The 24,232-nt window shown below is 36.8% G+C and overlaps 1 protein-coding gene across 1 annotated transcript; it reads right to left on the bottom strand.

The window, feature by feature from the left end:
- Nucleotides 1-281: 281 nt before the first annotated feature.
- Nucleotides 282-24,183, bottom strand: APPL1 (adaptor protein, phosphotyrosine interacting with PH domain and leucine zipper 1). The gene is made up of 22 exons (XM_031608181.2): nucleotides 24,049-24,183; nucleotides 19,613-19,711; nucleotides 18,592-18,651; nucleotides 17,681-17,752; nucleotides 16,798-16,885; nucleotides 15,062-15,103; nucleotides 14,284-14,342; nucleotides 13,673-13,819; nucleotides 12,375-12,457; nucleotides 12,114-12,272; nucleotides 10,770-10,958; nucleotides 9,095-9,137; nucleotides 8,557-8,613; nucleotides 6,849-6,940; nucleotides 6,088-6,270; nucleotides 3,975-4,024; nucleotides 3,385-3,559; nucleotides 3,246-3,282; nucleotides 1,761-1,907; nucleotides 1,456-1,506; nucleotides 1,013-1,102; nucleotides 282-431 (listed from the first exon to the last, which is right to left on the bottom strand). Exons 1-22 carry the CDS (start codon nucleotides 24,100-24,102, stop codon nucleotides 282-284), a joined length of 2,127 nt encoding a protein of 708 aa, XP_031464041.1. The 5' UTR covers nucleotides 24,103-24,183.
- Nucleotides 24,184-24,232: the final 49 nt, after the last annotated feature.

Here is a 24,232-nt window from a genome sequence, read left to right as displayed (position 1 = left end):
AATGGAAAAAAGAAAAAGCCATCTTTTTCCCTTCCTGCAGAGAATTCTTTGAGAAAAAATAATTTTGAAAAAAAAAGAATGGTGATACTACCATGTCTATCTGGCATACAAAAGAGGAACTGACATGAAAGTGGAAATCACTTAATTGAGAAAGAAACAGCAAGGCATATTGGGGTCTAGACATTGTGAAGTCTTTTATATAATACAACAGACCCTCCACCTATATTTCACTTCTTGTAAAACTTATATCCGAGATTCCAATTTTAATTAACTAGGCAACCTTAGGTTTCAGATTCCCTTTTCTTCTTTCCATCCTCTCCTAAATCGCTGTCTTCTGACTGGCTGCTGCTAAGGACTACAAACTGTCCTTCTCCACTGCTAGGGTTTGATCTGTTGGAAGCAGCAATCAGTCGGCTTTGCTCCTCTAAGTCCTAATTAGAGAAAGGAGGGAGGAAAGGGAAGGAAATGAGAAAAATCATATTCACGTTAAAGCTCCCTAAGGTAGAAACAAAATACTATTACTAAGATTTGGACATTTGGGTTTCAAAAGCTGACATCAGTAGGATGTTACGTTTAGCGGCTCTGTACCGGTAATTCATGCAATACAGCAGGTCAGAACCAACAACTTGGCCTGCAGCCTGCTCCATGCAGCCCCTGCCTCAGTCTCTAGCTGAACCTTCATCTCCAATTGAACTGTCCCAGTGCATGGCAGATATTTACTTGCAGCCATGTATTGGACAGTTTGTGATAGGTGTTCCTTCAAGCACTGCTCTTAATTATGCCTATGAGGATGTTTTGTTGTTTATCTCCCCAGAAAACCTCTTTTGAAGAACTATAATACAAAATTATATAGGATCTGCACAGAAAATACTTCAGTAATTAACCTGATTCCACAATACTCTATTTGTGCCAAAGAATGTGATATTGCAGCTGGAACTACAGAGCTACAAAACAAAGTCACTAAACAGGAAAAAAACACAACAAAAATTGCATTACAAGTAAGAAAGTGTACCTTTTCAATTTGTTTTTGTTTAGTCAGTTCTTTTTGTTGTTTCTCTTTGACTCTCTCCATTTCTTTTTGCTTTTCCGATGCTTTTCGATCCTGAAGGGCAAAAATGACAATAAAAGAAACAACTGCCCAAGGGGCTTGATATGCTGTGGGCTTATCTGAGTTTGCTCAAAAATGCTAGCACACCTGATTATGCTTCTTTTAATGGACAGGTATGTTTATTAAAGGTAAAAAGCAGATTCCAATCTTGAGTATTGTTCTAAGACAGACATTTGTGATGGTCTTTTTATCTTGGGCTCAAATTCTATAAAACATTCCTTTTGAGTTCTCTACAACAGCATTACTGCATCTATAAGCATCTTGTAGACTGTATTCTATTATGCACACTAAATATGCCTTCTCCCTTCTATTCACAAGGATATACTGTCCCCTAAAGAGATTCTTACCAGTTCTGCATGGAAAGCAATCTGTTTCGCCAGTCCAACGGAGTCACAAATCTAAATACAAATCAGATTTGAAATAATCTGTAAGGATCTAACAAAAATGCCTTTAAAAGCATGCCACATTCCCAAATGAGGTATGATAGCATGCTAAAGCATTTTACAGTTACTTCAACTATTGGGTTAATTTGTTTTCAGTACGTAAACTCTCCCACAGACAGCTGGAATGGAACTAACACCTTAGAATCCATGTCAGAAAATGATTGGAATCAGAAAATGAAAATGGATACGAATATAACCATCACCAGTACCTTTTCCCCTTCGTTATTTGATTCAAAGATATAGCAGATGGAAGTTTGTCTACTGTCAGCTCTCCCTCCTGAAGTTCTAAGCACAAATCCAAAGAGCCGCTTATTCTCCTGATGTGTAGCATACAAGACTACACTGGGCAAAGGAAACTGCCAGAAAGGATCAAATACAGAGAAATTAGAAGTGTTTTCAGGCATTCAGTATAGATTTTCACTGTAATGCACATTACTTCAATATCAAAAACACACAACCACACCTGAGAAAGTTACAACCTGACTGAAAATGTAATTGCCAAACACCAAACAGTGGGTTAGAAGGGAATTATTGCAGATAAAGGAGGGGATTACAGTTGCAATGACATTCAGTCATCTTTCTAAATGTGAACACTTCTTAAAAAATTTTCTTTTAAAAGTGACATCTATACAAGCTGCATTTGTGAGCAGTTGCAAAGCTCTCAGCATTTGGTGCCAGATGAAGGCTCTTTTCTGAAACATTTTCTGCAAGAAGTTTAGCTCTCCTGAATCATGTAAGCAAGACAAAAAAAAGATTACATTTTTGTATTGTTTCAATAAAAATGCTTTGTATTCTCAATTCCTAAAAGAAGTTGAACCAGAAATTTCAAATGACTCAGTACAGAAGTAAGCTTTCAAACTCTGAAGCCCCTACTGCAATTGTTACAAACTGACAGCATGGGAGTTCTTCCTCACCACAGAGGAACACACATAGAACACTCCATTTGCACTCAGTTCTTTACCTCACCTGTAAAAGCTCACAGCTTTGGGGCAGTTCTGAACTTACTGCCACAAAGAAGGAACAAAAAAAAAAGAAAAATATACACTGCGTAATATGAAGAACATTTCATATGCTTAGCACTTCCTTTTATAGAAATGACAACAACTCAGGGTCCCTGACAAATTGAGCGTCTTTATAAATTAAATGACCATAAACCGTGCAGAGATAAAGGGAGGGGAGGCACAGTTTTGAAATACAGAAAATAAAGACAGCTATTAATGAAGAATTGTCAACCATATTTGATTCCACATGAAAATCCCATCTATTTTTTTCATGTGCATTTTCTGTAAAGAACTAAACAAACCAGCGCTATGCAACACTGTACATTTGATTATAGAAAAACAAAAAACCCAAAACAAAAGAAAAAAAAAAGCAACAAAAATGTTTTGAACTTCTAAATTCATTCCAGTCTTAATTCTGTTTCTCTACTAATTATATCAACCAGATTGTTAAAATAAAATACTTTTATTTTCCTAAGATTCTACCCTATCAAATGGGGGGAAAAAATGTTATAAAAAAAACCTTTTTTCTCCTACTGAGCTCAATCCCCTTAAACCCAATGTTTGCATCAGCCTCCCAGTTTCTGTCTGGAAATGTCATGCTGTCAGTGATTTCTGCTAACATTTAATAATATTGTTTAAAAAGTAAAAGAATTACTTTGCTGGGTATTTATCTTAAAATGTAAAGTTACTTACTCGTAGTCTTGTAACTTGTGTCTGTGGATCAATTAACCTAAAAATTTGGTTTTAAAAACAAACCAGAAAGTAAATTTTACCAAAGTGAAAAATATTCCTTCTGTAAATAAACATTAGTACAGTCAGGAAGGAAACTTACTTTAAACAGTCACAAGTGACTAATAAATGTGATTCTGTCATCCTGAAAATGTTATGGATGGCCCGAGCTGCTAAGATTTGACGCATTGTTTCATAAACAACATCTGGACTTTCATCAGACTTCACCTCCATAGAGCCAAGAAACCTTACAATGAACAACTGATGAAGAATTGAATCTAAGAGAAATAAAAGTACTGAGTAAGTGAACTCCATGTGGGGGCTTCTGTTCAAAACTACTTCCAAGACCAAAGCTGTACTCAGTCAGGAAAACACCAGACTTCCAATAAATTGCAAGGAGACTGTGCTTATGAATTACAGATACAATTACTACACAGCAAGATATATATCTTTCATTTCTGGAATACAAAAAATGCAATAAAATAATTTTATGTCTTATAGCAGAAAAGAAACATAAACCAGGACTTTCAGACAGTGGTCTGATTTAACTTGTCTAATACATTGCTAATGTAACATAACTAAACACTCTAAAACTGGTGGTAAAAAAGGAGAAAAGGTGCAGGTAAGTGTACAAAATCAATTTGTAAATTCTCTAATCCATTTTGCATTGAAGTTTTTTGGTTTTTTTTTTACCTTCAGTTTCAGATTTTGAGCCTCCCGTTTCACCAAAAGGATTTGTGCGTCTATTAAAAAATGAAAACATTAAACCAGGAGTCAGATTACAGGAACCACTCATGAATAATGTAGTCTCATGCTGCATAAAATGAGAACAAGATCATGACTTCACAAACTTGTAATCTGGAGGAGTAACCTATGATAAAGGCAAGCAATTTTTAAGGACAAGAAATGTAATTGGGAATAAGACAAACTATCAAATGATGGAGAGAATAGCAGCTATTATTGTCCTGTTGCTGCCACAAAGAGTTTGGTTCCCATGGCATTTTTTATACTTGAATTAAGCCCAAGGGAATGAAGTGTGACAGAACAGCTTTGGGAAATACAGCCAAACGCTACTCCTTTCATTACTCCAAAGGAGCACCACACCTCTTAGCACTGTCTCAAGTTGATGCATTACTTACTGAAGAAAAGTCACTGGTTTTATTTCAAATGCAGCTTTCTGAAAACACCACTGGGGTTTTACTCCTAGAGGGTCAAGAGAAATATGGCCGTTTCTGGCTCTCAGAAGTGCTATCAGTTACAACGAAAAGTGAAAATACTCTAGGCTTCCAAGTCTGTATTTTTAAAAGCAGTAAAGCAATGCTGAAAAGAACACGGGGAACAGGGAAATTAGTCAAAATAAACTTATCAGGTGCTCATAAACTTTGAGTTAGGTTTTACAGGGGAGTACTGAATGCACCACCTTCTTTATTTTTAAGTGTTCTAAAAGCAAATTTCAGAACTAAGTCAGAGAAAGATTATGTGAATCTCTCCAATTTGGTGGAAGTTGCATTACTACAATGCTTAAATAATGAGGACTCAATTAAGAATCCTCCCATTGAAATTTGACCTGTGTAAAAACATTACAGATAAATTCTACTAGCAGGTTTTTTTGCTTACACTTGTCACTCAAGACTAGATGGGAACAGTAAATGCAAAATCTCATGGGATCTCACAAAATAAAAAGATTATGTCATCAGCATCAGAAACTAGGGTAAGTCTATATATTATATTTATTAAAATTTGTTTTAAAGTAGCATGTTGCATTCTGTACCAAACACTGCAATTCTTTACTGACAGAATATGCAAAACTCTGAATCATTTCTGTATGAAAAACACAATTTTCTAGAATTAAGTTACAACTGATGACATGAATTTAGCTGAAGTATTATGCTTTCCACTTCCTGGAGTACAGTTCAAGATCGATTTTAAAGCAGTATGTTCTTAATGATGTAGTTAGCCAGCTGATTATTCTGTTATACCAAACAACAAAGAACAGTCCAGCAGGGGAAAAAAAATATATTGCATATATACCATTTTCTCATACATATGAGTTAAACAACTAGAAGTCATTTTTCTAGAGGACAGGGGAATATAGAACACACCATTGTGACTTTTTTTCCCTTACAAGAGCTGGAACTGCAAAAATGTTTTCTTAATATCTGAATTCTGTACAAATAGTTCCAGAAATGCAGTGCTGATTTACAGTTTTTTATTATCATTTTTGTATGGGAAAATTGAAAAAATTCAGCTAGGAGAAAAGGTATTCCTATTTTGGGAAGAGCTCTTAGACAATTTTAATTTGTCTATATGTGAAATCACTCTAGAAGCCTAGATCATTTTCACTCACCTTTCAGTTTAAGAAGAGTGTCATCGTATGCCATCATCACCTGGAGGCAGGGCTACCAAATTTCTCTTGAATTTCCAAGAGGAAATAACCCAAGCTGCTGGGTGAGCAAGCAATAGGAAAGGAAAATACTTTGTGAAACCAAATTATTAAAATAAATTAAATAAAAAAAAGCATTAGCTGTTAAAGCAAGAAGAGCTGCTGCGAATTAGAAAACAACATTTTGAATCTAATGTATGTAAATAAGTCACATTTTATAACTATATTTAACAACAACAACAAAAGCAACTTGTTTTGCTTCACAAGTCACTGTAAGTCTGTAAATTATTATTGTTATTATTTTAAAACAAGAAAGAATAGGAACAGAGGCAGTGGGTGTGTGTGGAGCTGCAGCCTCAACTTTTTTTTTTTTTTAATTTACATCTAATTTAGGACTTTATTTTTTCTTTCTACATTTCCTACCTGCCTGACTGCCCTGAAGACTTTGCTTGACCAGGCAGATCTTCACTAACTGGAGATATTATGTCAAATTGAATAGGAGTGTCAGGGGCAACAAGTGAATCCAAGGACAGTGCAGACAGAGCGGCGGATTCGGATCCCAGTGAGCCCGTGCTGCTGGTGCGGGCTGCGGGAGGCCGGGATTGTCTGAAATGGAACAAAAACGAAAATGAAGGCACGTTAATTTCAGGTTGGTTGATAATCAATTAAACCAATGGAAGATGAATATAGTATTCCAAAAGAAAACAAAATCTAAAAACTGAAGAGGCTAAGATATAGTCAAATAATCAGAGCCTACATGCCAAACAGATTTAAGTCAATTATGGTTACTATTTGCATTAATAATGCCATCAGATTAACATCAATGTACAATTGCACACAAAATACATTACAGTCTAAGGTCTGCTTCCAGGAGTTGTGCACATTAAATAAAACTCAGCATGAATACAGAGAACAAACAAACCAGATGTAATGTAACAAAACTTTCTAATTGGCAAGAAATCCGGACTGTTTGTAGCAATGGATGCTAAACAACACTAGCAAAGCAAATTTGAGAAATGTTCCTCTAAGCCTATCAAAGCTTTCACTCTGAACATAGAAAGCTGAGGTTTTTTCTTATGAATTTTTTGTTGCTGATGATTGGTTTTGTTTGTTTTTTTTACTGGAACTTAATGCAAGATTCTTTTCAGAAGTGCTCTTCAAATGCCCACAGTTCAGCAGCTTACACAGTCGGGCGCATGCTCTCATGCCTCTGCTGAAATGAAGGCGATGGAGTAACGGCCTCCAAAGCTGACTGGTTTACACGTGCAGCAATTTCCTGCAACAAGAACGAAAACATTTTCCTCAAAATACAGTGCCAGATTTTAGTTTTAGATGCAACTGATGGAAGTTCTAAACTGTCCCCTTTTAGTAACATATTTGTAGCATCTTCAAACTTGTCACATTTTGTGCTATTCACTTTCTACACCTGAGTGAGTGCACTTGCTTTATAAAATCTGTCTGATAAAATAAGCAAGCAGATACAGGAAGAAAAATAAAGATCTCACTTAAAAAAATGTACCTCTCGACTACTAACAAAACACAAAGGCTCAAAAGTCTGCACTTGAAATTCGGGAATGTTTAAATGTTTCTTTAAAACCAAGACAGGAATGGCTATCAAAATAGCCACTAAGTAACAATGTTATTTCAGCAAATAATAGACCATTTAAAGTTTAAGAATTCAATTTTATTCTTTGATTGAAATTACTGATTCAGAAGTATCAGCATTTAATATTGATGGCTTTACTTCACGGGGTAAAGCCAACAGTAAAAGTCCTGAAATAAAGAGGATTTTGGAGAGGAAGTGACTCAGAAAAAACAGAGTATAAAGCCATTGTGAAGTGATGGCTTTATACTCTAGAAGAAGTAGAGAAGAAGGCAGTGATATCATAGGAAATATAGAAAGAGCTGTTTTCAAGCAGTACTTTTCAGAAGACATTTCCACCCTTCAAACAAGTTTTATTCAGCAACTGACATTCATAACCCTAAAGCTATCAGAACTGTAAAAAGGCTTTAAAATATTGATTTCTAATTGTTATACAGGAGTCACAGATCTTATTATTCTCTTGAATTCATGCATAATATAAGTAAATACACCCTCACTTATCTAAGGGCTTTGCACTCCCCTGCACCTGGACTAAACAGAACCTCAGCTTTGAACTCATCAGAGCACGTGCCTTCAGCAGCAGATCCTGGTGTTATTCAACTGCTCTGCCCACAGTGCTCGTATTGCTATGGAAGCACTGGAAAACCCATCACTGCTTCAAACCTCAACAGCAAACCAAGGAGTATGACTTCTCTTTCTGCACATCATACACATAGTTCCATGCTCTGTTACCAAACAACAGATTTTGTTGGCCAACTCCCCTGGTTTAGGGAATAAGGTCACAGCTTAAGTTTATATAAGTTTATAAATACAAAGCATAGAAATAAACATGACACCAAAGTCTGTACACCAATTACTAAATCTTCAAAAGTCAAATAACTCTTTTATGAAGTGAAAACATCTTTCCTGCAAAATAATGCTGATCTAATTCACCGAATTTCAGTTTGCTCTGGTACAAATTACATGTATCCATCCAGATAGTTGTCATATTCTTTTGTAACAAACTATCATCTATCAAATACAAAAAAGGAATCCTGAAGCTGTCAAAACATTGTATCAAAGACAAAAGCCACACAATTTTTACCCTTTCTACAAAAGCACTTCAGAAGACTGAAAGAATTGGTACTATGCTTTCATAGATCTAAAAAGCCACACAACGTGAAGCTTCAGATGAGATGTGGGAAGTGCTCAGTTCTGTGCTATCCAGTTAGACCAGTTAATCTCTTGTTAATTTTGTGTGTATCTATTATGAAAGTATTACTGATGTGATAAATTTTGGTGACGTTTACCTCAGGGTTTTCACTTAGATATATCTGTTTAGATATGTTGTTTATTGTGCATATCCACTGAAAAAGAGAGGAAAAAAGAAAATATTAGATTTGTCATGGCTTCTTTCCAATAATTTTGATTAAATACCCCCAGCACTGATTGCCTTCAGCACCTTTTCCACCTCATTTGTAATTTCAGGGCCAGGCTAACACAGCCCAGCCTTAAAAATAGCATAAAACACTATTTTATCCCAATATAACAATAAAGATGGCAGAGAAATTTGAATTCAGGCTGAATGTACCACATTTTCTGTATTTCCTTATTCAGCTGTTCACCCAAACAAACCTTAAAGGGCTTTTAGGGCATTTTTTTTCTAATCCCACTCTATTATGGAAAAGGATTTAAATAAAGTAATGTTTTGTCAGACTTTCTGAAAGTTGTTCACTATTTACTGCCTGAAGAATACAAAACGTGCACTCCAACTATTTTTATTAATGTATTCCCCTTCTATGCAACAGAAAAGTCACTCAATGCTACGTGAACCTCCTGCAAGCTTACCTCTTCATAATCTTTTTTACTCTCTGCCTGTAAAATCGAAGACCTGAAAGAGAATGAAAACCAAAATTTTGTCTATTTGAAATGCCTCACTGTCCTTTCAGATAAGAAACTCCCTTTTCATGTTTGTACATTGCACAAAGAAACAATGAAGTCTGAAGATTCTGTGTACTGAGTGCAGACAACATTTAACTGGGGAAAGAAAATTCATTTTTCTATAAGCTCAACAACATCCAGCTCATCTTTCTTGCTTAAGAGAAATATTTTTCCATGGTTTTAATTAAGGTCAAACTCTGAAAAATGAGAGCCTTCTCCTAAGATACGCAGTACTGTATCAAAAGCTTCAGCCTTTCAAAAATATGCAAAAATATACTGAAGATAATTTGAGCAATACTTCCTGAGCTGAAGCTGAATAGCTGTTGTTCCATGAAGAATTTGTTGGTCATCAGAGAAAACAACCAGCCTCATTCTGATGGCATCAGCATCATTTTTAAAACAGACAAAAGTGTGAGAAGAGAAGGCACTGAGCTTACTGTTTTGGGTTTTTTTGATGTTTTATTTTTTTACAGTTCCTTCATTTACTGTGTATCTACTACTATTTTTCCAGCTGTTTTTCAATTCATGTACATTACAATCATTTTTGAAGGGGAGCTACCTCATTCTGATACATACATCATCTGAAAATAATGACTTACTAAGCAGTAAAAAACATGGTGTGACAAACTTGTTTTCTCTGATCAGATGGAAAATATATCATCATATAGACTTAAGAATAGGTATGGTTTTTGCTTTTAAGGTAGAATTAAACAAGTGATGACAGCATAGGAATGTATTTATACCTATGCTAGATACAGGTGTTTTGTTATATTTCTAATCATACAGTCCACTGAAAAGTCATTTTGAAACGAATTAGAACTTAAATACATTAAAGTCTTTGGTTTACAACATAAACACTTAGAAGTTGGATATAGGTTTAATGCAAGAGTTAAGCAGAGTGGTAAATCCACATAGTGCCATTTTCATTAAAATGACAGATACTCTGAACCTTGAGGTTTAATCTACTGGTCTTCAAAATAGTTTACAAGAACTATACATATGATAAAGAAAATAGGAATTTCCAAGAGAGATTTTCTCTAACAAGCATCCAAAGCATTCTATTAAACTTGGCTTATTTATTATTTCCCAAATATTAGAATTTACAAAACTAATTCCATAAAACAACCAAAACTACTTTTAAAAATCCCCAAATCAGTAAGTTAGCATCAGGAGTTCAATATAACACTACAAATAATCTCATATGATAACATTTCACTTATTTCATTTATTTCAGATGAAATAAAAACTGCTTTGGAGCTGCCCAGAAAAAGCTGGTCAAGTTTTAAGCCTTCTCTTTTCCCCACAAATTATATTCAGTTTGAATTTCTACTTGAAAGCTATGGGTATGACACCACTGCAAAATGAATACTGTAATTTTATTCTGAAGTACTACTCAGCTACATTGGCAGAAGCTGCTAGGAACAAAAGCAGCATCACAAAAAAGATAGCAGACATCCCAGACTGAGGTTCTAAACACACTCCAAACCCATCAAGCTATAATCTGTCTGAAATCAGACCATTTTTCTTTTCTTAAGTAGCAAGTATGTTTTCTTACAGATAAAACTAATGTAAGAATACTTACTTTTTACCATCAAAAGATGTTATTTGAAAACAGTACCGCCTGTCTTCGCAGTCCACAGCCATTACTGAACAATTGTCTATGTCCATGACAAGACCCCCAGCCACATCACCTCTTGCCTGGCTCATCAGATTTCCACCTTGAGTGAAGTAGAACTGCCTCTCCCAGCTGGAAGATACCAGCCCTGTTTTACTAGAACATGAGAAGAGATTCCTGCTTAGTAGGTTAGGAGTTTAGCTGAGCTCTATAATTAGAATATTAAAAAAAAAAATTACACAAGCAAGCCATATGGGCACTTTAAAAATGTCCTCATTTAATGTTTTAGATTAGCTTTACAGCTAAATTAGCCTCTATCTGTTGCATATCTATTTCAAATCCACTGCTGGGCAAAGTTTACAAAAATATTTGCTTTCTTAGATTTAATGAGACTGTATTGAGATTAAAAAGACATCAGTTCTTTAATTTTGATTTTCAGGTTTTATAGCACTGCTTTATGAAATGTGCACATTCAACTGATATGCATTATCAAAGTATTTTATACCATCTCCAAACTCTACTTTCATTGGAAAACTTGAAGTAAGCATTAGCTAAGGTACGTAAGACACTTCAATTTTCCAAGTATTTTGTATCATTCAATGAGATTATCAAAGTCTTGCTTAGAGCACATTTGAGTTCCTTTTCCCCCTTTTCTTCCAGAAGAAGAACAAAGGAACCAAAAGTCAGTAATGCTTGTGGTTTAGCATCCCTTGTTGTTCAGATACTCTCTTCAATATTAATTGCTGCAATTGTGTTCCACGGCAGGAATTCAGGTCAGTGAGTATTTCATTCTAGCTGTTAATGTAAAATTAATTTAACTTTAAAAAAAAAAAAAACCTGCTTGTTTAGAGGTTATTACGCAAATTACTGAAAAAAAAATCTTATTGTTACAACTTATTTTCAACCACTAAAAATGACTTTAATAGCATAACAGCTCCCTCCAGTGGAGGAAAGACTACTTCATGAAACTGAAGGATATTCAACGTGTTTTTAGGCAATAGTGGTTTGCCCTGTACAACTCAAGCTTGTTGCGTTTAATATCTTTAAGCCTGGAGCCTTATTGGATACTTACACAGAAATACTTCCAACTGCAGTCTTGTTGGTTTACAATTACAAACCAGTGAAATTACACTCTCAAAAATAAATAAGGGAATCCAGCAAAAGAAACAGAATAGCTCTGATGCGACTTAGTACACTAAACTAGTGTATTCTTGAGATCAGAATCACTTATTCCAAAACAATACAGCATATGCTTCTAGCTTTCCCAAAGCGAAATATTTTGTTAAGATTTAAGTAACAAGTTAGTCTTACTTCCTTGCATTGAGATAGCCAGCTTTCCGTGTTAGATTTCTATGGACAGGAAATTTCGCAGGATCAGGATCAGGCAAATAAAGTGGATCACTGGCTACTTCCAAGTCTTCTATAGTTTGCTGCATGTTCTCTATTTCACACTCCATTTCCCTGCGAACACTAAGGTAAGTTATGTGTTACTAACAAAGACAATATATTACTAAGTGGAAACAGAAAAATAATTGTGCAAAAAAGGTGCAAAATTTAACAAGAACAACTTACTTTTGTACGCTTGTGCCAATGTTGGTGAGAAATTCTTCCAGCTGCTCAGTGAGATTTTCTGAACCCATTTTAAAAAAACTTATCTTAAAAAAGGAGGAAAAGGGAGAACTTAGTCATGAATGAAACTGAATAAACCAATCAATAAATAAATAATAGGAGGTTAAACCTTCAAAAAGAAATCTGGTTTTATTCCTTATTCCCAGCAGTCTCAGCAAAAGGAGCAGAATGCAAGTTTTTGTCTCGAAATGAAGGTAGATGTTGACATTACAAAGGAATTTAATTTCACTGAGAGGATGTGAACAGAGCAAGTGAAATGAAATATGTGACTGTAGAAACTTGTCTGGGTCAGTCCCCTAACTGTGGATTGTGCCAAAAGGGACAGACAATATGATCTTAAAAAATTTCACTCCATAGTGGTTCAGGAAAACAGCCATAAAATTGAATTTAGCCATATGAAACATCAGAACAAGAAGCCACGGGGGGCAGTCCTGTCATTCCCGTTCTCAGATTCACTAAAAAGCTGCACTACCTATCTTGTAAAAGAAAAGAAAACATTTAAAGCTTAGTTATTTTGTACAAGCTCCAAATTCTCTGAGGAAAGCAAGAGTTCTTGGACATGGGAAAGTTCTAAACACTGTGTAGAAATTAATTCCTACACTCTAGCCACATGCTAGTAAGTTTCCAAAAAGCTTTCTCTATAACACCCATCCTAACATAAATCCATTATATTAAACAAACTCAAATCAGAATGATCTTGAGCATTCCAGTTCTTTCACACTCGGTTAGAAACAGTAGTGATGTGATTTTGATAATTGTCTCAGAATAGCTGCCACAGGAAAGAGCTTATCTGTCTCCATGTTAATTTCTAAGAAGGTACACTTTATGCAGACCTGCATGCATGGAAGTTTTAATCAGATATTTCTGTCCGTGATCCAGTGGAGAAAAAAAAACAAAACAACAAGCTAACAGAGAACAGCAACGGCAACTGAGACCTCAAATTTAGCCATCTAGAATTTGGATTAGAATTAAATCTTTCTATTTGGCACCCAGACCTTCCCAAAAGATACTTCAGCAGGAACATGTCATGATGAGATTCAAAAATGTCCTACAGAATTCTGAACAGAAAATGAATAGTGCTAACGGCACTTGGCAACAAGTACAACAGCTATAGGGATGGAGATGGGGTTTGCTTCCCTGGATTGTAAAAAGAGGTCTTGCAATGAATTTCAGTAGATCAACTCTCGTGAAGTACTCTTACATCTTCTTTCAGATCTACAGCTTACAAAGTGTGAAATTACCTGAGCTTGCATGTATCCTAGCAAGGGTTCTAACACAGCAATTTTCTTCTTGTACTGCAGAGTATTTAATGCACAGAAATAATGCATCATGGTCTGATGCTGTTTTTTCCTGGAAGTATACACATCTTCTGTAACTTCAGCCTTGATCTAAAGAGATACAGACAAGGAGAGGGGGAAAAAAGAATGTTTCAGTCTTGATATTTATCACATGCCTTCCCAACAGCTTTATAAACAGCAAGAAAAAAAAGAAAGAACAATACAGTAATGTTCTAAGCTCTATCAGCATTAACTTTTGTGCACTACAATTCCCTTTCTGTAATTCACAGATGAGGGATGCATGAAAAGTACATACAGTATTATATACAGTAGTCAGTTCATTACAAAACAACCAGACTACAGCATCACAACTTCCACCTTCTAGCTTTTGCAGTGTATTCAAGAAAGCTTATTTTTGTGTTCTGAAACAAACTGTCCAGAATGCTAAAACGTCAGCTACCAAACTTCAAGTGCAATCTGCTGTACATTATCTTTTATCACAAATACATACATTAGACAAAAATTAATTCTTAACTCCCCTAGAAGTCTTCTTAACAGCATTTTGTTTTACAAACCTTTTCATTTTCCCTTCTTTTTGACAACCGACTGTATCGGATAATGGCAGCATCATGGTCTAAGCAATGAAGAGAGAATAAGGGATTATTTTGATAAGTTAATTACTCATGAAACAGGGCAGAAAAACTTTCATAGTCCCATGTCCTGTATAGCAACTCAAATACAAAGTTCTGCCATAATAAAGCCTTTAATAATTCTTCTTGCTTCTTCACAATTACTACATGGCTGCCAACACTTGGGCTGAAGATAAATTCTTACCAATTTCTCTCAGAGTCTGAGAACCTGACTCAAAATAGTGTCAATTGTCCATGAAAACCTCTAACTCATCTTTTTTTGCTTCTGAAGCAATGAAGCTATCTAGATTAAGAGAAGGACATAGCAGAGCAAAAGTAACTACTGACATTAGGAAGAAGACTATCAGACAAATTTTAGGGAGATGAGATTTGTATTTTTCAGTGCATTTTAAGTCCTGAGTTTAAAAAGTAAGCTAAGACTTCACTCTTCACATTAATTTTAGAAGCATAATCCCAAATTATTTTATAACTATATACACATGTAGAGTATTGTGGGGAAGACTAATACTATTTGCCTTAATGCTTTGGTCCACAAAGCAGAAATTTACAAGATGTTCAATGATATCTGGCTGCCTAAATATTAAACAAATTACAGCATAATTACTTTAGGCCTCCCAACTATCTTCACTAATTTTCTGAGTAAATATTCTACAATAATACCATTGTATTGCAATATCTGTAACATTGACTATTTTACACTTACCATTGCTTGCAATTTGGAAAACTTCTTTTAGAGTTAATATCTCTACAAAACAACATATCACAATTAGTGAAGTTATTATTAACATTAATACAGATATAGATATACAAACACTTCTCATGCCATGTTACATTGCTGAACAGGTGCAGTTCATACCTCATACCATACTAAATTATCAGTACAGTCATCTGCAGCTGGCGAAGTCTGCTCCTACTTTGGATCTTAGTACCATTTATGCTGCTCTCTGACTTCCATACTGTAGTGTATCAAGTTAAGGAGAAATTTCCAAAGACTTTGAAAAAGATAATCAGTCCAAAAGCATCACCTATTGTTCTGCTCAGGGCTTTGGTCTTAGTTGGGGAAGTGAGAGCACATAAGAAGGGGAAGTATCAGGAAACAGAAAACCCCACAACACTGTGCTTACTGCTATATGTGCAATTTCTCCTACCTAAAATTAGTCATGTTCTAGCTGTTTTTCCAGTCTCAGTCAGGAAACAGAAATGAGTACAATGCTTAGGAAAACTTGCTCCAATCTTGACTGCATTTTTGTGTCACTTCACAACATAAACTAGCAAAAAGCTATGTTCAAGTTTACTATCGAGCAAAGACAAAGAAAAAAAGCAAAAGCTTTAAAGAAAGTGTCTGTGAAGTACATAATGAAGTACTGTATAATTTAATACTATGTTAGCTGGTGTTTTAAAAAAAATGCCAGTAAGAAAATTTCATTTGCTATTATTGCCTCTTCAGAAAATATTGACAGGAGACCTTCCCAGGCTCTAAGCAGTAATATTAGCCTTGAAAAATTCACCATTGTGGATCCAAGTTACTTTGTTTTTAACTTTGGTTTATATTTGAAACCCATTTACCACACCAGCCTCTTCAATTTAGCACACTGAGTAAAGTCTATCATATTCAGTTCAATTATTTTAGACCAGGCAGATTAAGCCAGATCTGTTACAAAAATTAGATGTTCTTCATCTTTTGCTTACACTTAGAAATTATTACCAGTAGGGTAAAAGAACTACCTTAGCAGGTTTGAAGCAGTGACTGAGCACCTGGTGGGAAGGCAGGGCCAACTCAGGGGAGCTCAGGTGCATGCAATGCAGTGCAATGCAATGCCCTTGAGTGACCAGAAGGGGTGGAGCAGAGATTCACCCCTTCCCAGACCTTATTTAAAGGTTGGCAGTGGAAGCAAGGATACCTTGCTGGAGATCACTGTGTACCTAAGGCCTTCTAAGGGTAAGCAGATTATTTTCTCTTTGTTTCTGTGTCTATGGCTTCTGCATTTAGGCTTATCTTCACTTGCTGTAGCCTAGGACTTTGCTACCCTGCTATTATTGCTGTGCTTCCTATTGCATTATTAGTGTTACAGTAATAAAGGAAATACTACAGTCTTGAATTTAATTCAGTTAGTATATTTATGTTGTGATGTTTGTATATATGCAACTATTTCCTGAACATGTAACTGATCTGAAAATGTTTATAGCAACTCCAAAATTTTCAACTTGAATAGTTGCTTCTATAATATAAGTAGTATTTCTGTTGTAATGCAGTAGTATTTAGTTATTCAACTTCTGAGTAGAAACAATGTATATTAAAAGTATTAGGAGATGCATACACTCAAGAGCTGAAAATAAGTGGAAGATCCTATTGTGTACAATATGAGCCATAGAGATAGAATGCTGTGATTTTTGTTATTGATGCCATGGGAAAGAGCAGTATTTGTTTGACCACCCTACCTTTTAGATCTCTTTCTTTAAACTGAGTAATAGGAAACATCATTGCATCTGCAAGTTGAGTTGAAAGCACTGCATGGCAAGAACTGAGCTGTAAAATAAGGAAAAAAAGGACATTTTTAGAAAAACAGTGCTGAGACTAAGGAAAGTAAGGAAGCAAGAGAGGTTTCGCTAAAATTTGATGTACACCTTGAACATAATTTTTCAAATTCACTTTTGCAGCTACTTTCTTCTAAGATTCCTTATTTCACCATTATCTTTACATAGAAGACTTTCACAGCATACTATTTTCCTTTATTCCCTACATATACTCCAAATTGCTGAATCATGTCAGAAGATGGCCTTCTGGTGACCAGTCAATTTATTTCTACAGCTTCACTCAGCTACATCACAGTCCATCTTTTTTTTACAGAAGATGATCCAAACAAAGTGTTCTTTCTATCAAAAAGTAGTGTTTAAACAGAGGAGAGGGATCATGAGGAAAAATTCTGATTCTTAATGATGCTAAAATATTTTTTCAGAAGAGTCAGTCACTCAGCCTGTCTTTAACACGGACAGCAAAAGGCTCCTTTATCAGTCAGGTATCTGAAATCAGGGGATGTGAATACCCTGATGTTTTTTATAATTCTGTAATGTCATTTCTCGTTCTGTGATGCTTTTGGTTTTGTAGTTAAACTACCTTGATCCTCAGCAACATGTATGCACTTTGCTGAATTGATTCTTTACCTTTAAGTTATGTAACCCTAAGCTTATACTGCAACAGAAATTCCACGTCATTAAATGAAAGCCATTTCTGAACCTCAAATCTGAAGACTACAGTATAACAAGACAAAGTGAATACATGACAAAAAGTAGCAAAGTAAATGAAATAAATGCAAGTACTTGCCTCATCAATCACTTTTGCAAATTGCTGTAAAGTAGAATTCATAACTTCATCATCTCCCCCTAATGGAAAATGCTGCAAAAAAATACAATGAAACAAAAATAAAAGGAGGTATGCTGGTTGTAGTGTTTTCTACCGTTCACGCAAGTACAATATTCATGTCTAAGAATGTACCAGGTATTTATTTTAAAATGATGCAGTTCAAACATTGTGGGACTATTTTGTGAAGCCCTTTTTTTTTAATTTTTCTTTTAATTGTCTCAGATAAAAAAGGTTTTTGGAAAACAGTAAGTAACAAATTCTCCCTCCTCCTCAGCCCCCCCCTTCTCTCTTCTCTGCCCCTTCTCTTCTTAACCAGATGACAGGATGTGTGAGGATGGCACAAGGCTGCATCAAGGGAGGTTCAGATTAGATATTAGGTAAAATCTGTTTGCCATAAGTAATTAGGAACAGGGTTCCTAATGAGGTCGCTGATTGATTCCCTAAGCCTGTCAGCATTCAAAAAGCATTTGGATAATGCCCTCATTAATATGCTTTAACTTTAGTTCATCTTTGTAGGTCTCTTCCAACTGAAATATTCTAAAACAACGCCAGAAATAAAGTCCCCAGAACGTATTAACATTCATCACAGTAAGAAGAACTTAATTCTGGAAAAGAGTCATAACAGGACACATTTCTCTTCAGCAAACTCTATGTGCACCATTTTTCCACGCAGAATAGAAAGCACCTGTGCTTTTATTGGAAGAACTGATATGAAGATAGGCTGATTCTTTTGGCAATGATTTGAGCCACCAATCTTAATAGTTTGCTTTATCTGAATCAAACCTGAATACATTCTGTACTGTGCTCTGGGAGATAAAAGACTACAAAAATACAGTGCTGACCACACAAACCAACAGTGATTTATACTATACCTGTTTCTCATATTCCTTCAGAAGCTTTGAAGTCAGATGAGTTGCTGCACTTAATTCATTCTAATTTAGAAAAAAAGAAAGGAATTTGTTACTTTTTAAGTTATTATTTTCCTTTTAAATATGTGATTGTTTAAAAAATATTGCAGACATGGAACTTAAGATGCAGGAAGCCTGAGTACAGATTTTCAGAAAACCTAAGAATTTCACCCTTTCTCTTCTATAGCAATGGTAAGAGCTGCACATAATCAGCATTTACAAATACAAAGTTTACAGCTTATACTGTGCACAATGATATCTGTAATTTTTGATGGTATGCAATACATATTTGCTTTAAATTATTTCAAATTTGTTCTCCTAAGAACTTGATGTTTGCAAAGGCAAAAAAAGACTACAGTAGACTTCAGGACTACCTGGCTACCAACAGCTCTGACTTGTACCCACATGAGAGAAAATGCAAAAATTAAAAGCAAAATAGAAAGGTCAATGGTAAATGAAGATTAATGGAAATAAGAAAAGCAAGACTAACAAATCAGTAAAAATATCCAACAGTACAGGTATACAATAGTTAAAAATACAGCCAGAAACTTAACTGTTCAGAAAAAACACAACATAATTTCTGCCTTGGCATGCAAGCAGAGTTACTGACAGATGAGTAAAATAGTATGAATGTATTGTGGATAAAAAAATATCTCCCACTTGGTCTACACTACTGTGCACAGTGAGACCTTCATAGCAAGTAGTTCAGAAATATTTGGGGAATGCAATAAAATTATAAGATAAGTCTTTTTATTTGTCATCAGAAATGCTGTTGCAAAAGAAATTTTGGGTGACAATCAGAATTTAGGTCTCACTATTCCTTAGCATATGGAAAAACAATAATTTAATGCTTATTTTATAAACATGAAACACTTTCATGAAGTTTAAAAACATACATACTTTGCTTATAAATTTTCCAAAAAAGCAAAGGACATAGAATTGGTTTGAAAGATTTATAATGCATTCAGGAATTCAGTAACAGTACCTGTGCATCATATACTCTATGCATTGCTTGAAATAATTGATTGACGTAATTGGAAATTGCAGCAGCATCTTCTTCAAATACTCCCAGCAAAGAACGAGTCTGTAAGAATGAATCAGACAAAACAACATGCCAAGTTAGCAAAGAAGTATTTAAATGCAACACAATTTCCAAGTTAAGCAGCAGTGCTGCAGATTCCCTTCTGAGAAGTTTATAAAGTCTCTTTCACAGCATCCACCACTGTCTCCAGCAATGTCATGTGCTGCATATCAGAGAATTAGAAAAAACAACAAAAAACTGTATTTTAAAATGACATCCAAGCTCAGTCTTGCTGATACTGTTGGCCTGTCTCTAGGTTAAAGGAGTACGTTGTCAGACAGGAGCAAGAGATGAGGATAAGTATTAATTATAAGCATTGAAATTATGAGCTACTGTTAGTATATCATTATGGTCATCCCCGAGGAAAACTGACTGGAAATAAGCAGTGTGCCAGGTACACATTTCTTCTGCAGAAAGAACAACTGTGGCTTTCCAGCACTCTTTCTTCTGCACAAGTAGCTGCTGGCTGTGCTGGGATACGTAACTCACATCTGCAATAGCAGCCAATTCTGTGCTCAAAAAGCTGAGGAACTGAAAGTGACCAAATCAAATGACAAATAACTGATAGAATCTACATCTTCTTGATATGTACACTTCTCACTGTGAAGTGATGGGGGGAGAAGATCTGTTCTTTTGTCTGCTGACCCCAGCCTGCCAGTCAGCCTGCCCTTAGCCGGTGCCACCCACAAATGCACCTCCTGCATAACTTTATAAGTGGTTGCTCTCTTTATTGCTGTCCACACATTGGACTTCAAAACAGTGATCACTACCATTTAGGTCTAACTATTGCACTATTTTTTCCACCCAGTTGCAGTCTGTACTTCCCTACTTTGGCCAGAAGAAAGTTGCTGGAGACAGATCAGAATCCTCGGGTAAGTTGGCATGAATGACATTCCCTGCCCTTGATGACATGACTGACTAGACAAGAAGGCAATCAGGTTGCTTAGGGATAACTTTTCCTTAAGGTTAACTAAGATGCTTACTCAGTGCTCTTGCATCTTTGCATTTGGAATCAGTATTAGCAGATAGCTTGGCAAAAGGGGGAAGAGCAGAGAAAGTAACTGTAACTCTGGACAAGCTACATTAATTCTTCCTAAGAAAATGTTGCATGGTATTTAGTTGCGTAGCGCTAAAATATTGGCTGTGATGCTTGGATGCAAGGCCAATCACTTGCAAAACCCACAAAATAAACCTTTAACTCTTAACTTCTTGGCAAGAAGACTGTGCTTTCATTTTTAGGTTCATACTAAAATTAATGTCCAGACAAAAAACGAAAAGAATCGGGACAGGTTTTTTTAATTCCTCACAAATTGTTGGTTTCAAACACTGGAACTTGTTAATTCTCTTCCTTAGCCTTCCTCAGGCTGAGTAACTGTATTCCCTGATTAGGAATGGATGAAACTTATAGGGCTTGGAAAGAGAATGAGAGAGCAACACAGGAGATCAGGAAAATCTCTGAGATCAGTGGAAAGCACTGGTTTGCACCGCATACAAAACATGGTAATAAAAACTTGAAATGTGCCTTAGAATGTAGTCCATCTCCCCTTGTATAAACATTTATCAAGTGTGTTGTTTGATCACTTGATCATGAAAGCCTCTTATTTAACTCAAATTGATGAGTGGTTGTCCCACAGATGTGATCATACCATGTAACTGCTACAGGATACCTAAAAGGAAAGAATATACACAAGCAAACAGCATTACCAACACAGCAGATCACTTTAATGATGGTTCTCATTTATAAAACAACTGGAAAAAGTGTTGGGGGGTGGGTGGAGGAGGGGAGAGGTGGAATGCTCGGATGGTTGCCAGGTGTGGCAACTCGTTGTGTCACCCTAATAGCTGTGAGTCTTCCAGACATGAAAGAACGCAGAAGAAAAAATTACATAGTGCCATAAAGACTGAATTATATACTTGTGACCTTTAAACCGAGCATTAACAAACCTGACCCTGCAATTTGAAAGTGTTACCCTGTTGGATTCCTGGATTATATTTACTCTCTAATATTCTATAATAGAGAACCCTGTGGAATAAAAGCATTTCTATGGGTTTTATGGTTAAAATATCAGTTACTGACTTCAAACTGACAATGTTATTATACTGATGGAAAGAAAACTGTCTGAAATTGAGAAGTTATGACAGATAGTGATTAGTAAAAAAAAAAAACTGTTCACTCACATTTCTAGTGAAAAACCAAGGAGTTCTGTATGCTCCTTACGATGCTTTCATCCCATGTATATCAGCAGCTGTACTAAAAGCTACCAGTACAAAACTGCACAAGGAAACCACCTGTTTGGAAGTCAGTGAACTGTTAAACAATTCATGTCTTCACACATGTTGTATTGTAAGAGACATGAGATAGTTTGTACTATTAAGTCCTGTGGATTTTTTGTGGTGCAATAGTTTGGAACTGCAAATAAGAGAGCAGAAACTCTCTAAACACGTACATATGCACACTGAATATGTGTACAACATGTGCACTATCTGAACTGTGCTGCTTTGCTTATCAAAGACAATGTAAAATGTCATTTGGTTCATGTCTAAAAAGAGAGTGGTTTGATTTTTATCCTGCACCAAGAGGAAGATTTAAGAGATCTTCCTTCCCTCAGACACAGTAAGTTTGATTTGAAGTTCACATAAGTTAGCATCTCAAACATATCTAATGGTACCGAATTGCAGTGCACAGCTCAGCCCTGAGAAACTGTGTAGATTAATGGTCTTTTTTTAACATGACAACAGAAAGTACAAACACCCAGATGTCACAACTTCTAAAGAAAGCGTGGTTTCCTTTTTCTTCAAGATGTTGTCATTTTCAATGTATTGATTTCAAAATAAAAAAATGAACTGATGTAGTAGAAGACTATAGAACTATAGTTGCATTCTTCTAAGCATGATTACTGAAATCTTAGGTTGGCTGGAAGATAGAAGAATTTTATAGCTCTAATAGAAAGTGTAATAGTTTAAGTACATCAAAAAACAAACATAGGGCTGAGTGAGGTTTTGCTAGTCTGCATTTATCATAAACAGCACCAAACAGAAGATTCTAGAATTGACAATTATGTTCTAAAATGTACCTTTTAGCCTATGCTTCCCAAATGACACTTCAGTTTCATGTGCCTGAAAAAAACCCACCTCAACATCCCATTTGATAGAGATCTTATCAAACTGACATTGACATTCCCTATAAATACAAACAGTTTCGATTTCCATCAACTGAGAACAGATCTTCTGAGAACAGACAATTATGTTGAACTACTATTATTGTGATACTTTCATATTTTTTTCCTCTTTGTGAGAGTACATCAGGTCTGGTCTCCAGGCCACAGACTGTGCAACGAACCAGATCTTCTCTGACATCTGGTACCAGAGCTATATGGGACACTGTCTTTTGGAAAGCAACGATACACCTCCTACACAGCCTTCTTTTCCAAGCTGTCCCTCCACTCGATCTAGATTGTCACAGTCGTTGTCACTGCCATTATAGGGATTAAAATCCTCTGTTTAGCAACTGGAAGTTTCTGTGGCTGAGGAATCAAAACTATCAGTGCATATGCTATTTCAGCATTGCTATTACAGCACAGGAACTCGTGCTCATCTGCATAAACAATGCAGCCAAACAAGGATCTAATTCAAAAGAGTGAATAATTTATATTGATATTCACACCGTAAACTTTTCCATGCCAAAGAAAAGCGGTGGTACAAAGTAACTGTTGTTGTTGTTGCAGGCAGCAAGGGAGACCTGTACTGCGGAATGAAGCATTTTGTGCTCGATAGCAGCACGAAATAAACGGCCGTGTAATAGCACGGCATCGCTGACAGAGGTCAAACAGCAGGAATGGAGGCGAAGATACCGGAGCAAATGCAGCCACCTCGGCACCGCGCACCTCCCACTTCTCACAGCGGCAACAAACGCCACGAACGCCCGTCCGCTGAAACGTTCGCATATTTCGTGCAAGACGAAGACGACCAAAAAGCCTCCCAGAACGAGGTCGGGCTCTATCGCTGCGGGCGCCCCCAGGTACGCACGGACGCGCTCCCAGGAGCGGCGGCACGAGGGGACGCTCCGCTCCGCCCCGCCCGAGGCTGACGCCGCTCCGCGCCCACGCGCAGCCCGCAGACGGCGATGTGCCGCGCACAGCGGCCGCCACCGCGCCGGCCCTGGCTGACGGCCCGCAGCGCTCCGAGCCCGCGCCGCACGGGCGGACGGACGGACGGACGGACGGGCCGGGCCTCCCGCCGCGCGCCAGCGCTGCCGAGACGCTGAGTGGAGCCGCGCTAGGCCTGGCGCTCCCGAATCAAGAGCGATCTGCCCTCACCGAGCCGCTCCCCGCCTCGCCTACCTGAGGGCTGTCTTCCAGCGTCTCCTCGATGGGCAGCTTGTCGATGCCGGGCATGGCGGCCGCGGGGACTGATCTGCGCCGCTGCCGCTCCCGCTCCCCTCGGCTCGCCCAGCTGGCTGGGCCCCCCCGCAGCGCGACGCGCGGCCCCGCCCCGAACCGGATGTCCCTCCCACCTGCCACCCGC

Source organism: Phasianus colchicus, chromosome 11 (genome assembly GCF_987193195.1).
Source record: "Phasianus colchicus chromosome 11, bPhaCol1.hap1.1, whole genome shotgun sequence".
Taxonomy (NCBI): Eukaryota; Metazoa; Chordata; class Aves; order Galliformes; family Phasianidae; genus Phasianus; species Phasianus colchicus.
Note: the sequence above shows the minus strand (reverse complement) of the source record. Positions and strands in the feature narration are given on the sequence as shown.

Excerpts from the sequence above, each read along its gene's own strand:
- APPL1 (XM_031608181.2), bottom strand. The coding sequence starts at position 24,102 with ATGCCCGGCATCGACAAGCTGCCCATCGAGGAGACGCTGGAAGACAGC. Across the intron at positions 16,886-17,680 it reads TTGCAAAAGTGATTGATGAG|CTCAGTTCTTGCCATGCAGT; the intron begins GCAAGTACTTGC and ends CTTATTTTACAG. Across the intron at positions 15,104-16,797 it reads TAAAGAAAGAGATCTAAAAG|AGATATTAACTCTAAAAGAA; the intron begins GTAGGGTGGTCA and ends GTTGTTTTGTAG.